The sequence below is a fragment of the Hypanus sabinus genome, chromosome 4 (genome assembly GCF_030144855.1).
Source record: "Hypanus sabinus isolate sHypSab1 chromosome 4, sHypSab1.hap1, whole genome shotgun sequence".
NCBI lineage: Eukaryota > Metazoa > Chordata > Chondrichthyes > Myliobatiformes > Dasyatidae > Hypanus > Hypanus sabinus.
The window spans coordinates 32,463,010-32,479,843 of NC_082709.1; the positions used below are offsets into that span (position 1 = coordinate 32,463,010).

At 38.4% G+C, this 16,834-nt stretch overlaps 1 protein-coding gene across 1 annotated transcript in view; it reads right to left on the minus strand.

The window, feature by feature from the left end:
• Positions 1 to 16,834, minus strand: part of cerkl (ceramide kinase-like) — a 188,087-nt gene that overhangs the window by 78,176 nt on the left and 93,077 nt on the right. Inside the window, exons 3-4 of the mRNA XM_059966801.1 lie at positions 11,090 to 11,224; positions 8,225 to 8,288 (exon numbers count right to left, since the gene is read on the minus strand). Of these exons, the coding sequence (XP_059822784.1) occupies positions 8,225 to 8,288; positions 11,090 to 11,224 (199 nt within the window). The remainder of the gene's footprint in view (positions 1 to 8,224; positions 8,289 to 11,089; positions 11,225 to 16,834) is intronic.

Below are 16,834 nucleotides of genomic sequence, written 5' to 3' on the forward strand. Positions count from 1 at the left end.
TTAAAGCTTTACTCTAGCTGTTCCATGTAACTAGCTTTTCAATCAATTTATTAAGTCTCTTCAGTGACTTCCACAAGTTCCTGACATCTCTTTTACATTTTCACACTTGCAATTTCTATTCCACGATCAAACTAACCCAAATCTTATAATCACTATTTTCCAAATGCTTCCCACATAAATTAAATGCTCATATTTATTTCCAGCAATGGTTCCTTTTTGGACACGAAACATTGAGGTGGAAAGGGTGAGCAGCTTCAAGTTCCTGGGTATCAATTTTCCAGAGGATCTATCTTGGGCCCAGCACATTGATGCAATCATAAAGAAGGCATGCCAGTGACTAAGTTACAAATTTGAGGAGCTTCTGAACAGTTACACCACTCCCTGGAGACTCCAATGCACACGACCAAAAGACTCAGGCAGCTCCAACATGGGTACTACCCTCCAACCATCAAGGACATTTTCAAAAGGCAATGCCCCAAGAAGGTGGCATCCATCATGAAGGACCCTCACCATCCGGGACATGCAGTCTTCTCATTATTAATACTAGGGAGGAGGTAGAGGGGGTTGAAGACCCAGACACAAAGTTTCAGGTTGGGAATGATTCCCTGAATACTGTCTCATATTCATCTTTTGCACTATTTATTTATTGTTACTTAGTCATGTTTATGTCTTGCACTGTACTACTCCCACAACAATTTTCACAATGTACAGTATATCATTGATAATAAATCTTATTCTGATGATTCTGATTTTGAGTATGGAGGCAGGAGTATGTTATCTGCCCATGAGGACCAGTTAATAAGATTATGGCCAATCCTATAGCTGAATTCCACATTCCCATATGCTCTCTGAAATATTTAGTTCAAAGTTCAAAATTTATTATCAGAGTACAGATATTTCACCATATATAACTCTGAGATTCGTTTTCTTGAAGCATACTTAGTAAATCCAAGAAACACAATAGATTAAATGTAAGACTGCACCCAACAGGATGGACAGACACCAATGTCCAAAAGAAAACAACCAGTGCAAATAAAATAATAATAAATTAATTAATTAATAAACAATAAATATTGAGAGCATGAGATGAAGTGAGTTCATAGGTTGTGGGAATAGTTCAGTGATGGGGCAAGTGAAGTTATCCCCTCTGGTTCAGGAGCCTGATGGTTGAGAGATAATAACTGTTCCTGAACCTGGTGGTGTGGGTTCTGAGCCTCTTGTACCACCTTCTTCATGGCAGCAGCAAGAAGGAAGCTGGTGGTGGGGGCTCCTTGATGATGGGTCCTGCTGTCCTACGACAGTGCTCTGTGTAAATGTACTCCATGGTGGGGAGGGTTTTACTCATGATGGACTGGGATTTTTCTTCTTCTAGTGTCCAGAAAAGGCATTCATAGATCCACAGCTGTATAAAACATGAGTTGCAAAGATTTACATCTTTTATGAAAAAAAACTTCACTCTTAATTATCCACTGAAATAGCCTGAGACTATACCTCCTAGATCTAGTTTTGTGAGGTGAAGAAAACAGTTGTCACTCTGTCAAAAGATTTCCTATCAGTAGATGAGGTCATTTTGGCTAATTGAGACAATCATGGCTTACCAGGCTTTCCCATTCCATCACTACCCTATTCCACATTCCAAAAAATTCCCTCAGATTCTACCAAGCATGTACAGTTTGAAGTAATTTACAGTGACTAATCTTCACTTCCCTGGAATGAGGGAGGAAACCAGTACACCTGGTGGAAATGTCACGTATCCATAGGAAAATGTATGAATTTCACACGATGACAAGTTTGTCATATAGTACTCTAGGTCCAATGCTATTGAGAACAACAGCACTGTTGTGGCCAAATACATAATCAGTTGAACCAAGACCACTGTCATCAGCCATCTCATATCCCAGCCAGAACTTCTGGAAAGCAATTTGGCAGTAGTGCATGGTGGTGCAGGGTTTGGGAAGAGGGGCTTGAAAAGCAACAGAAGGCTTAGAGAAAAATTGGTGAAGGTAGGGGCATGCATGCAGAGAGGAAGAAGAATGCCAATGGAAATATGTAGCAAAAATTGTAGGGGGGAGGAGGTATAAAGGTTGATGGGACAACTGGATGGAGGTTGTTGGGCCAAAGATACACTGAAGGCAAAAATGTTGTGAAGAACTGAGCCATCGCAAGGTGGTGGATGAACAAGGAGTGAACTGACAACATGTGAGAATGCATACATATTCATAAGCATTGATGTGTGTCTACTAATAAAAGAAAATTTTCTCCAGTCATTTCAGATGACCTTGTCACTGAACCACAACTTGTTCCATCAAGCTCATATGCTAACTGGTAATGGAATAACTACCCAAATTAAACAGCTAATTCCGCTCTTCCCAATAAGAGGTCATGACCAGCAATATCTGTACTCATTGCAGACAGTCTCTAGAGGACATGAACCCTACTCCACCATCAGAGACTGGGAACAGAAGCATTTTTAAGACACAATAGGCAGAAGTTGGCCAACTCAAAGAACATGAAGGACAAACCAGTAAAATAACGATGCCTTTATGGAGTGGACTTTGCTGTCAAAAATGAGATGATTGAGTGTCTCACTGACTCTTCCTGCAGGATAAGTAAAAGTACCAAAAGTCTCAAAAAGGTTTTGGGATGACACTGAAATAGTAGAGTCTATTTGAATGAACACACCCATCTCAATCTAGACACCTATATCATCATACCCCTCTTGCCCCACCTGTGACTTCTTTAAGTCACAGATTTCCCTCATTAAAGTCAGCTTCAATCCTGAGGCACTGCCCATGAAATGCAATAACAGGTGGTTTTTCCTTACTTCTGTAGTCTGTCTGCATGCAATATTAGCAATAAAACAAGCATTTATAATATTTAAAGAAACATTACCAAATTTGAAATGAACACAGTTTAAGTCAAAAAATAAGGAAATATGGTCCAGTGTAACTATAACGAGAAGCTGGCATATAAAGGGGGGAAAATTACAATGTTGTCAAAAAAGTAATCCCAATAACTGAGAGATTTTTGTTATTCAGCACAAGGAGAAACACTGATAAAAAAGGACAAACAAAATACAAACTATGAACAACTGAAAAGAACTATATTATTAGCATTGCACTAATTAATAGCTTTAAAGGCAACAAACCCTAAGGTCTTGATAATCTGCATCTTAGAGAAAGCATGTAATTAGTGTAATACATGCAGTGAAATATTTTCAGAAGATCTTGGAAAAGGTGTCACAGGAGGGGTTATTTAGAGCATAATCATAATATACAGGCATGAATTGAAAGTTGATTCATAAACAGAAAACAAAGGGCAGAAATTAAACGTGGCATTTATAGGTTAGGAGAATAGAACTAGTGGGGTGCTGCTGGAAAGGATGCCAGGGCCTCAGCCGCTCGCATTCTATATCAATGGTTTCGAAGAGAGGGTCAGATGTAATATATTCCAATTTGTTGATGAAACATAGCTGGATAGAAATATGAAATGTAAGGAAGATGCAAAGAACCCGCAAATGGGAGATGGACAGGTTAACTAGATGAAATATAACCAAAAAAAATGTGAGGTCATCCACTTTGCAATAAGAAAATAGAAAAGAAGATTCGGTTTTTATGTTGAGAGATTTTGATTTTGATTTTCTTAGAGACATGGGTGTCCTTGTACAATAAAAGTTCACATTCAGGTAGAGAAGTAAATTAGAAAGGCAAACTATATGCTGGACTATATTACAAAAAGCTTTGTATATTAAGATGACTAACTCTTAAACTTACTGAATTATATAGAGCCTTGCTGAGACCACACCTGGAATACTGGACACAATCATAGTCTCACAAGCACGTGTCAGTTATCATCTGCCTACCTAAGGCTGCAACATAGAGAGTACATTTAAGATTGTAGAAGATTGATTCCTGTGATGAACAAGGCAGATGCACAGTCTGAAATTGATAATGAAGACTACACAGGATGCCACAACATTTCTAAAGGGAAAATATGTAGATGAGAAGGCAAATGTCCAAGTATCCAGCAGCAATCAGGTATTTCCACAAGTGACTGATAGATGGAGAGCTTCCTGTATATTATTGAAACGCTCAAAGTTAATGAAACACGAGGAAATCTGCAGATGCTGGAAATTCAAACAACAACACACACAAAATGCTGGTGGAACACAGCAGACCAGGCAGCATCTATAGGGAGAAGTGCTGTCGACGTTTCGGGCCGAGACCCTTCGTCAGTTAATGAAACTGCTCAGCTACCGACAAGCTTGAAGAGGCATAGGAAGACTCAGCATGATTATGGGAGAGATTATGAGCATAGAAACAGAATTAGGAGGCAGTAATAATTCTCTTTCTAAACAAACTTGTACTGAACTCTGTTTTGAGCATTCTCCGTGACTAAAGCTCTACAATCCTCATGTACAGAGAATTACAAAGATCCACAATGGCCAAAATCATATTTTGTGACTGGGAAGTCATGTTCTAGATAACATAACTAAAGGAAAAATCATCCCCATATCTACCTTGTCAAGACCTTGAGAATTTTGTACAGTTCAATGAGATCCTTCGTGACTCTGTGTACTTAATTGCTCTGTACCAGATAAACTCCAAACACGAGTCAATCTGCTGAAACTTTCCTTCAATTTCCTTAATTCAAGTGATTCTTTTCTAATATTGGAAATAGCCTGTGACACCAAGTCCAGCTCTTGGCCTTTCATGTGCGGCTTAGCTACTAAGCCTGCCAGAACCGCTTTTACTGACTGAAGAATGGGTAAAGTCAGGTTACTGGTGCCTTAAAATTGTCGCTCCTGACAGATGGGGCTTGTCAACTGTGGTTGGCAACTCATCCAAGAGAAGGAAAACTCTGATCTCAAATATCCACTACCTTGCAGTTATACCCATTCATGGAAAAGGCTTTTGAAGTAAACCTTAAGTATCTGGAGCTGGAGTCCCTAAGGCGGGGGTCGGCAACCTGCGGCTCCCGAGCCATTTGTGGCTCTTTCACCTCTGTGCTGCGGCTCCCTGTGGCTTTGGGAAATAATTGGTCAGTATTTAATTAAAATGTATTTTATGTTAGTTTGTTAGCTTTTGAAATGTAATTCTAAATTTGAAGATTATGGTGATCTTGTACAATCTAAGTGTGGCGACACATTTCCTCACAATTAGCCAGCATTCCGGCTAAGGGAGATAGCCTACGGGGGTTTGTGAGTACGCGTCTTTTGCAGCATCTGCATCCATGGGGGCTGGGTTGAGGGAGGCTTAAAAGCAAGGCTGTTTAGTTCGAATAAAGTTACCTTTGACTGCAGTCTTTATTTTAGCGCTGCGTGTAGCGCTACACCGCTACAACGTGTTTTTTATCGCTATTAATATACATCACCACTGCCAATGCCTGACACCTGCCAGTGCGCGCTTTCTTTTAATTCTTCGACCCAAGGTAGGCTACCTATGTAGTAACCTTCAACCCAACGTCTTTTTTTCGGAGTTCAAAATGTTTTTGTTGCATGCAGAAATGTAATTTCGTTTTCTCTGCAGGAGTTCATCAATTTCAAAAATGCAACACATTATAGTTTGTTTATACATAGCATAAAGGCAAAAAAAAACCGTTGTATGCAGTGTTATTTCATTTTGTGGCTCCCAGTGTTTTCTTTTCTGTGGGAAATGGGTCCATATTGGCTCTTTTAGTGGTAAACGTTGCCGACCCCTGCCCTAAGGCAACCCTACATTGTGTTTTACACTGACTGGCAACTCCAATATCGCTGCTGGTGTCGAACTGTATTGGTCTCTGCTGTTCAACTGGATTCATCAGATGCATGTAAAAAGGACAATTTCTTTTAGTTCCTCGTTCACAAACCACTCTAAGTTCAACAGGTTCCATGATGACAGACAAAAACATACTCACTTATTTTCTCTGCCCTTTATTTACCAATTACTACTTTTCCCGTCTTGATACGTAATGCATATACACTAGCTTTTGTCATTCTTTTCTACAGGATTTGCAATCTGATTTTGGGTCTTTCTGAAGTTTATTCTTGCATTCTATTTTCACTTTCCTCATTCACATTCTGGGTTGCCTTTTGTTGAAACCTGAAATTTTCCCATTAGTTAGGTCTAGAGCTACTTTTGACAACATTATAAGCCGATCTAATACAGCCTTTAATCCCTCTTGTTAGCCCTGACAGGATCAATCAAACTGTTCAGATATTTTGCCATATAAATGGGATATATATTTGCAGTAAATGAAACACATTCTTTAAATGTTATCTATTGCTTGTTTGCCATTGTAGCTTTTAATGTAGTTTCATGAATTTTCAAGACATAATGTACATTGCTTAGTCTCAGAACTGCAGCTTCAAATGGAAGAAATCACGTTCAACCCTGATATAAATTTCCACCATACTAGTCTTCCTTAAAAGTGACTTTTAAAAACATATTGTTAATTAGTCTTTTTTCACTGAACCAAACCAGATCATTCTTGTACATCACACTTTTTCCAGAGTAATTTGTTTTTACAATCTTAAATATTAGAAAAATAACTTAAAAGTAAAACTGAACAAAATCAAATTGTAGTATGATGAACAGGAAGGAAAGAGAAATAGATGAGATCAAATGACATATACTCAGTCATCAAGTTACAATATGGGTTCATTGCTACGTATGGTTTGTAAGTCAGAATTAAACGAAGATGCATGGGAGGAGTTCAAAGAAGCAGTTGTGATGGGAGAGTGAGCAGACATGGAAAGAGCGGCTGTCATCCAGCCTCACTGACTCATTAAGTGATCAAGTCTGCTCAGTGCTCCCAGCTCTACTCAGCTTGACCCAGTTCTCAATCTTACAGCTTGCAGGGGTGTGGTGGGGAGAGGAGAGAATGGAAATACCCTATTCCGTTACCGCCTACAGCACTGCAGCAGCTGGCAAATCCAACCCATCCATCCTACCAGTCTTCCAAATGCTATCTATTAGTCAGGCACCAACAAATTGGGGAAGACCTGTGTTAATTTTTGATAAAATCAGTACGAACTACAGGATAGCCCATTCCCTTATGGATTCTCCAGCACCAACGTATTTAATTCGTCATTTATAGAGTCCACAAAGTCATCATTCACATTACTATTGCAACCTTGTTTGCCGTGCTGAAGAGTAATTCAAGTGACCATTAATATTATATCAGCAATCTTGCATTATGGGGTGGTGGTGTTCCTTTCCTAGAATACAGTCCATATCTTGATTTGCCACAGTACAAAGCTATGAAAAGAATTTAAAGTTGTACATATTTTTTAATTTTCCCCCTAAGATTAATTCCATTAGAGTGAATTTTATTCCGTATCTCAAGTTTTTAAGATAGTCATTTGTGAATTCCATAAGGACACATTTCTAATTCTTCAATGGCCATAATGCAGAGGTCACTTGTATTACCCTCAATACATTAATCTATAATTTCTTGATTTATACCATGCACTACATTACAATTACTGTTTGAAGGCCTGCAGGCAAATCCTACTGATGTCTTCTGCTCCTTGCTGTTTCTTTGCCTCACCCACAATGATTCAGCTTCATGATTTACAGAGCCAAGACCTTTTCTCTCAATTGCCTTCCTCTTATGATTTATCATCAAGAGACCATCCTCCTTTTCCATTTTGCTTACCTCATCTAAAAGTTGAAATATGTTATTCTCAAGAGTGAACAAAAACCATGTTAGCAGGGTCACAAAAAAGTTGACAATCTGCAACTTAACATAATAAAAAAACATACACTAAATGGTCTTTATTAAACTTCGTTTCATCTGAAACTTGATGTGCTATTCACTACCAAGAAGACTGAATTTGATACAATCTATTTGGGACAAACTATTGGAAGAATACATTGAAGATGTAAGTACTGATATGGATGAAAGTAGTTTTATCAATTTTTGTTTATTAACAGGTTAGGTGGTTTGCCTTGGCCTTGTATACAAGTTTCACCACTGTAAATAAGAACAGAAAAATATTACAATAATTGCAATGCTAAGCCACCACACCAGAACAGGTAATTAAACTCATACCCACTGAGACATGAGAAATTCTTTGTCTAAAAGTCATATTACTCTAAACTGCAGGTGTCTGATTAATATCTGATGAACTATGGTCTTGTTGATGAAAAAACTTCTGAAGTATTTATTTTCAGGGGTTACTTATCACAGATTGACAACATTCAAAAAATATATTGTGAATGATGTTTCAAGAAGAACATACCCATCAAATTCTTCAAATTTATACTCCTTGAGAATCAAGAATCCATGTCCTTGGTACTCTGTAACTACAAAAGAAAATCAGGCATACAAAAATTAAATTAGCTAATGATTTGAGAACACTTTTTAAAAAAATTTGGGACTGTTGAATGTGGTTGCCATATGTATGAACATATGGTAAGGCTATAAAAGGCAAATTTTACTAGAAAATCTATTTTATAATTAAGGGGAAAAAGCAATGAAAACATATAATTAGATGCCAAGGCAGTTTGTACTGATTTTACCAAAATTGAATACATCTGTATAGAATCTTCTAATTATTCATTTTTACATTTATCATGCCATGATTTAGTTCAGTTCAGGTTTACTTCTAAGTATGTAATCTTATAATTAAAGGAATAAAGAAACATTACTTTGAATGAAAAAGTATAAGGTACATGAAAACACCAGCAACATCATCAAATGAAAGTAGAGGGAAGGTGGCAAAAGCTACACACCAGAGTTTACAGTCTCCAGAGGGTCTGAATCTGTCATTCCATATTGTCATCTCTACTGCTTATGCCCTATGTGGCATTCTAAATGCCAATGAAGAAGGGATGAGCTGGCATGCTGCAGATGGCACTAAGCATCATAACTACATTTAGCATTTTCTAGAGCAGCTTTGCCAGAAGAGACGGCCCAGCTGTATCTACCCATCAAAGATTTCTGATGACTGACATGACACTTGCAGATGGATTTTTTGTGTAAGAATGTGCATCATTATCTGTAAGATTACATTAATCTTTCATGCTTGTCTGTTTCCCGGTACCAGTGTGCTTCTGGTCATAATTTCAGCAATGCACTACTTTAAAAATGTATTAAATTTGTCCATGAGATTATGTGAAAGAACTACTTAAAAATTGCAAATATGGTTTATAATACTTCTCAGTATTAGCACTCTTACAATTGCTTAACATATTGGACAATTGTTTCACCTCTGCTTGAAACTGCAGCATCTAGGAATAGGAATAATCTTTATTTTAAGAATTAGCAATGAAAAAATAATTAACTGACAAACTCCATTTTGTATTTAATTGCCAGCAAGTATCACAAAATAAATGCAAAACACCCTAGTGTAAATTATTCAATGTAACTGTAGGGGGAGCAGTGAACGTTTAAATTTTTTGGATTAAGTCACCTAAAAACAATAACATCCACTGCATTTGTGACACAGTAAATAAAACTGCTGAGCAGAATACTGACATATCTGACATTAGCCAGCTTCTCAGAAAAATTAAACTTCAAAACAAAATTTAAACAATATAGATTACTTGTCCTTTTAATCAAAATATGTCATCTAAATCTGAAAAGTACTGTTCTGCAATCCATCTTTGTTCATTTAATAAATGGGAGGGAAGAGGAAGAAAATTACTTCAAAAACTTTGTGGTATACCATTAAAATCTACCACACGTATTTATGCATGCAGAGGAATAACCGAAAACTGCTCAAGTGAGAGAAAGCATGGAAGAAGTGTAAATTGCGTTTATAAAATCGTGGTGGCACTTTTCATGGGCATTTTATAGCACAAACACGTAGGCTGAATTTAAAAAAAAATATCACTAACTCACTATTTTAAGTCTCTATCAATCCCTCTCCAGCCTACATAGCTTAAGGTAGAACAACTACAAAAATGGCATGCTAAAACCATTAGGATTTAACACTGAATTCAACAATATCAGGCAAGTAGCTTTCTCAAATTGATTCAGAACTGATCACTTTGAAATTAAGCTCACAGGTTGATGGTATTTAATTATTTTTTCTCTCCATGAATGTTGCTATAACTAATATTTCCAAATATCCTCTTATTTCACAAACTACAATGACTTGTAACCAACCCCAGTTTCAGTCTGACTTTCTGTTCTTCCCATTCATCTTCTACTACTAACATCTCCTTCAGACAGATCTGACCCATTAATGAAATTCACCACTCTTCCTGTTGGCACCATCCAATCAATACTTGCGTCATTCTGTTTCTCTTGGTTTAATGCAAACATTTCCTTTATACTTTCCACCCTCTCCATTCTCTGCAATTTAAATCATATTTGATTTCTAATTCTGAATCATACCTTCCAGCTGCATTGAACCCTTTCCAGTTTGCCTACAGCTCAAACCCATCCATTGATGATGTCATAGCCTCACCCCTCCACTCCACCAGTCCCACCTAGAAAACAATGCCTCATATGCAAGGATGATGTTCATTGACTTCAGCTCAGTGTTTAACACAATCATCATCCCACAGAAGCTAGTGGGTAAACTGTCCTCAGTGGGACTCAACATGCCTCTCTGTAACTGGATCTTGGACTTCTTGACAGGAAGACCCAGTGAGTCTGAGTTGGCAGCAACATCTCACGCTCCATCACTCTAAGAACTGATTCCTTTCCCATCGCCCTCCCCCACCTCCTCAGGGCTGTAAGCTCAGTCCATTGTTGTTCATGCTGCTGACTCATGACCACACTGTCAAATCCAGCTGAAATTGCATCATCTGAAATTGCAAGTTTGTTGATGATACAACAGTAGTTAGCCTCATCAACAACAATGATTAGTTGGCATTTAAAGGGGAGGTAGAGAGGCTTGTCAGATGCTGCGAGAACAACAACCAGAGTTTCAGCGTGGACAAGACAAAAGAGATGATTGTGGACTTCAGGAAGGCACAAGTTGACACTCTCCAATGCACATCTCTGGTGTGGAGGGAGTGAAGAGCACCAAGTTCCTTGGTACACACATAACAGATCATCTATCCTGGACCATTCAGTTTACCTCATTGCATTAAATATGAAATACTTAAATGTCAGATGTGCAGATAAGCATATGAAAATCGGTTCAACTCACTGGTGATGTCTGTCTTGATATCAGCCAGCTTGAAAAGAGGTGCAACATGTTCATAGTAAACTTGTTTAGCTTCCTTTTTGTGACTATATGGGTTGATAATAACTTTCAGTGATCTCGGTCTCTTTGGAAAATATCCTGTAAAGTAAATAAAACAAAATAATTTTGCCATATTCCACCATGGCTTTCTTTATTGTCATTTTAACAAATTAGCATTTTCTTTGCAAGAACATAGAACATTACAGCACAGTACAAGCCCTTCAACCTACAATATTGTGTCAGCTTTTAAACCTACTCTAATATCAATTTAAGCCTTCCTCATACAAAGCTCTCTATTTTTCTATCAACTGTATGCTTATTTAAGAGTTTCTTAAATACCCTTTAATTTATCTGTTTCTACCACCACCCCTAGCAGGGTACTCCACGCACAAGCCACTCTCTGTGTAAAGAACCTAGCTCTAACATTCTCCCTACACTTCCTCCAATTACCCTTAAATTATACTCCTCTCCCTCATATTAGCCAATTCTGCACTGGGAAAAAGTCTCTGGTTATCCATTCAATCTATGTCTCTTCTAATCTTGTACACCTCTATCGTCACCTTTCATCCTCCTTCACTCCAAAAGAGCACTCAAAGTCACTCAAACTAGCCTCTTAAGACATGCTATCTAGTCCAAACAGTATTCTGATGAATCTCCTTTGCACCCCCTAAAGCTTCCCCATCCTTGCTATAATGAAGAGATCAGAACTAAACAAAATATTCCAAGTGTGGTCTACCCAGGGATTTTATAGAGCTGCAACATTACCTCATGGCTTAAACACAATCCCACTGACTAATTAAGGCCAACACAGTTTATGCCCTTTTAACAATGTATCTACTTGTGTGATATACTGCGTCCAGTGCTCCCGGTGCAGCCTTCAATATATTGGTGAGACCTGACGCAGACCAGGAGACCAGTTCGCTGAACACCTACGCTCTGTCCACCAGAGAAAGCAGGATCTCCCAGTGGCCACACATTTTAATTCCACATCCCGTTCACATTCTGATACATCTATCCATGGCCTCCGCTGCTGTCAAGATGAAGCCACACTCAGGTTGGAGGAACAACACCTTATATTCCATCTGGGTAGCCTCCAAACTGATGGCATGAACATTGATTTCTCTAACTTCCGTTAATGCCCCTCCTCCCCTTCTTATCCCATCCCTTATTTATTTATCTATCTATTTATTAATTATTCCCTTCCCCCCTTTTTTTCTCTCTCTCTGCCCCTCTCACAATCACTCCTTGCCTGTTCTCCATCTCCCTCTGGTGCTCCCCTCCTCCTTTCTTTCTCCCCAGGCCTCCTGTTCCATGATCCTTTCCCTTCTCACAATCACCTTTTCAGCTCTTAGCTTCATCCCTCCTCCTCCTGTCTTCTCCTATCATTTCGGATTTCCCCCTCCCCCTCTCAACTCTCTTACTATCTTTTCTTTCAGTTAGTCCTGACAAAGGGTCTCGGCCCGAAACGTCGACTGTACTTCTTCCTATAGATGCTGCCTGGCCTGCTGTGTTCCACCAGCATTTTGTGTGTGTTGCTTGAATATCCAGCATCTGCAGATTTCCTTGTGTTTGCTATCTACTTGTGCTACAACTTTTGAGGGATCTATTGCTGTGAACCCCAAGATCCCTCTTTCCTCCACACTGTTCAGAACCCTGCCATTAACCCTGTATGCTGCCTTCAAATTTGATCTTCTAAAGTGAATCAATTCACATTTTTACTCCATCTTCTACTTCTCAGCACAGCTCTACATACTGTTAATGTCCCATTGCAACCTATCACAATCCTCCACACTATTCTGAATTCCACCAACCTTTGTCTAGTCTTGAAATTTACTAAACCACTTCTTCATCCACGTCATTTATAAAAATCACAAAGAACAGAAGTCCTAGAATGGATCCCTGCAGAACATCACTGGTAGAGATCCTACATGCAACATTCACAATATATATATATATGCTACATTGCACACTTGTGTCTCTATAGTTAAAGGCAGATGAAAGCCTCATCTGATTTCTGGACACACAGCATCTCTCTAATCTGGCCAAATTAAACATCTATTTAATTTAAACATCTAAACATCTTTTTAAAGATTTTAAACATCTATTTAAAAATTAGCTTGCTGTAAGTTTCCTCTGTAAAGGCAGTATTAAACAAACAGCAAATTTGAACAGTAAAGTTTCTTTTAATTGCCAAGCACTGATTTTGTAGATCAATACCACTTGTTTAAAATCCATTAGGTGGTTAAGCTAAATCTTTAAAGTTAAAATGTTTCTCAATTAGACTGTGGATGTGAATTACTCCTGTGTGTATATCACCTTATTTTCAATTGCCTTTGAATTAAGAACAAGATGTGTTAATCAAGCAGATGATCTAAACATTCTTCCTGCAGCCGGTGTACATCTTGTCTCAAAAATGCAACTTGAAAGTCTAAACTTAAACAACACAAGGCCTTTCCTCAAGCTTCAAGTTGATGTAGATCGGACAAATCACTATCAAGTTGTGGTAATTTTCCCCACGCCATTGTGCTATCCATGTGAAAATATCATATTGCCAAAAATCTTCTGACTTGTGAATTCTCAACAAGTTATTTGTAGCAGTTACAATAACAAATCTCGGCACAATAACTCTACTACATGACCACAGTAGATTAATTGCCAAGTGCAGTTCAACCTGCAAATTGACCATTGCAGTGCACTTATTCCTTAGTAGTCTTCAATGCAATAAAACTCTTTAATTCACAATGAAACTATTTCAAGCAGGTATGTCATTTAAAACCTCTTTCACATAAATCCATTCTGCCATTGTCTAATCAAGCTGATATTTTCTAGGTGTCCTGTTACCACTTTCTTTATAAGCATTGCCCCATCACTGATATAATGAAACATGGTCACTAAGTATACTTTCTCTCCCTCTTATTTGAATAATGGGTTTATCTTTGTCATTTTCCTATTTGCAGGAACCATTCAATGTTCTGTAAAATTCTGCAGTTTATCAATGCAATCACTAATTCTATGGCTACATTTCAGTATTCTGTGACCTACATTTGCAGGCCCTGAAAATTTATCAGTTTTCAGACCTATTCAAAACAATATTAGAAGAAACAGTATTTTACTAGTACTTATTTTCTTTAGTTTTGTTCCAATTAATTAGACTTTTCCTAGCATTTATATTACTAACCACATATCCTTCATTACTTAATAGAGAAACAGGCATATGGTTTTCTATTTTTCTACTTACTATTTTTTAACTGAGTTTAGCTCCTAAGGATTAAGAATTCAGTATCACTGTAACTGGGCAAGTTTTCAGCTCTGCTTTCTGTTCAAACAATGCAATAATGAGGAGATATACAGATAGTGGCCACTTTATTAGGCATTCCTGTACGCTATCTAATCAGCCCATCATGTGGCAGCAATTCAAAGCATAAAAGCATATTGACATGGTCAAGAGGTTCAGCCATTGTACTGACCACATGTCAAAATGAGGAAGAAATGTCTAAGTGGCTTTGCTGTGGAATGATTGATAATACCAGACAACGTTGTTAAAGTATCTCAGAAGCTGCTGATCTGGGATTGATGAAGTATCTCAGACTGAAACATCGCCGGTTTACTCTTTTCCATAAATGCTGCCGCCAGCATTTTGTGTGAGTCAGAGGAGCATGATCAGACTGGTTCAAGCTGACAGGAAGGTGACACGACTCAAATAAACAAATGTTACAGCTATTGTGTGCAGAATAACACCTCTGAATGCACACTATGTCAAACCTTGATGTACACTCAGTGGCCATTTTATTAGGTACAGGAGGTACCTAAAATGGCTGTTGAGTGTATATTCAACTAATTTTGCCAGTTCACATAAGTGCTTTGACACCTGAATGACCCTCAAGCTACTTACAACTTGACCTATTAATGAGCAGGGGAAGACAGGAGAAATAAAATCACCCATTCCATAATTGTTTTTAGTATATGGTAGAGCATAGATATGTAAGCACTATGGGGGTCACGGTTCAGATTTGAAATTGAAGGGAAAAGTGAACAAATTCTGTTAATATTAGCCTACTTAGGTGCACCATCTTGGAGAGGGACATAGATGCAATACTTACAGACTGGAAGTAATTTCTCCATTTCAATGAGTACAATCAAAATACACTCCACATGAACATATTAATGGTAGCATCACACCCAAGGACAAAACAACACCATAATTGACTGAAAAGAGCTGTAACAACAAGAAAAATGCTGTTCAACAAAATACAATGCATATGAACTGTGTTTTAGTAACTGGCATAAAGAATAGGACATTGGTCAGAAGCATGAATAAACTTAGTCTATATAAAAAGGAAAGATGATCCATGTGTTCATAAGAGACATAGAATTAAACAGATTCTGTTGAACTCTAATAAATTCTTCAACCAACTACTGGTTTCATGCAAGGGGGCAATGATTTGATGTTATCCACCATCCCAGTCTACTACTTGTCATAAATGAATTTTCATAAGAGCTCCTGCAATTGAACCACAATAGTTCAGACATAAGGCTAAAACCAGAAGTATCATAAAAGGGCTAGGCAATAACCAACTCCAGAGTCTAATTGCCAACTATCAATAATTCAATGGGTTACTATCCTCAGATCACTATTAAAAATATTTAGCATGTTGCCATTAATCAGAAACTCATCCTATTCAGCCGTTTAAGTGTAATGACTATCAGCAGGTCTGAGGCTAATTGCCCAACAGCAAGTGACACACATCCTGACAACCCCAAAATCTACAAGACATATCAAGAGTACCTCCTACCTCATGGTAACAGTGAGAAAAAGGCATGCCGGGGGCGCTGGAGGTCATTAATAATGGATGCTGCCTTTCTGAGACACGGCTCCCTGAAGATGTCCTGGGTACTCTGTAGGCTAGTGACCAAGATGGAGCTGACTAGATTTACAACCGTCTGCAGCTTCTTTTGGTCCTGCGTAGTAGCCCCTCCATACCAGACAGTGATGCAACCTGTCAGAATCCTCTCCACAGTACAACTATAGAAGTTTTTGAGTTTATTTGTTGACATGCCAAATCTCTTCAAACTCCTAATAAAGTATAGCCACTGTCTTGCCTTCTTTATAACTACATCAATATGTTGGGACCAGGTTAGAACCCCAGAGATTTTGACACCCAGGAACTTGAAACTGCTCACTCTCTCCACTTCTGATCCTTCTTTGAGGATTGGTATGTGTTCCTTCATCTTACCCTTCCTGAAGTCGACAATTAGTTCTTTCATCTTACTGACGTTGAGTGCGAGGTTGTTGCTGTGGCAACACTCCACTGGTTGGCATACTTCGCTTCTGTACACCCTCTTGTCACCACCTGAGATTCTACCAACAATGGTTGTATCATCAGCAAATTTATAGATGGTATTTGAGCTACGCCTAGCCACACAGTCACATGTATACAGAGAGTAGATCAGTGGGCTAAGTACGCACCCCTGAGGTGCGCCAGTGTTGATAGTCAGCGAAGAGGATATGTTATCACTAATCCACACAGACTGTGGTCTTTAGGTTAGGAAGTCGAGGATCCAATTGCAGAGGGAGGTACAGAGGCCCAGGTTCTGCAACTTCTCAATCAGGATTGTGGGAATGGTCGTATTAAATGCTGAGCTATAGACAATGAACAGCATCCTGACATAGGTATTTGTGTTGGTCTAGGTGGCGTAAAGCCATGTGGA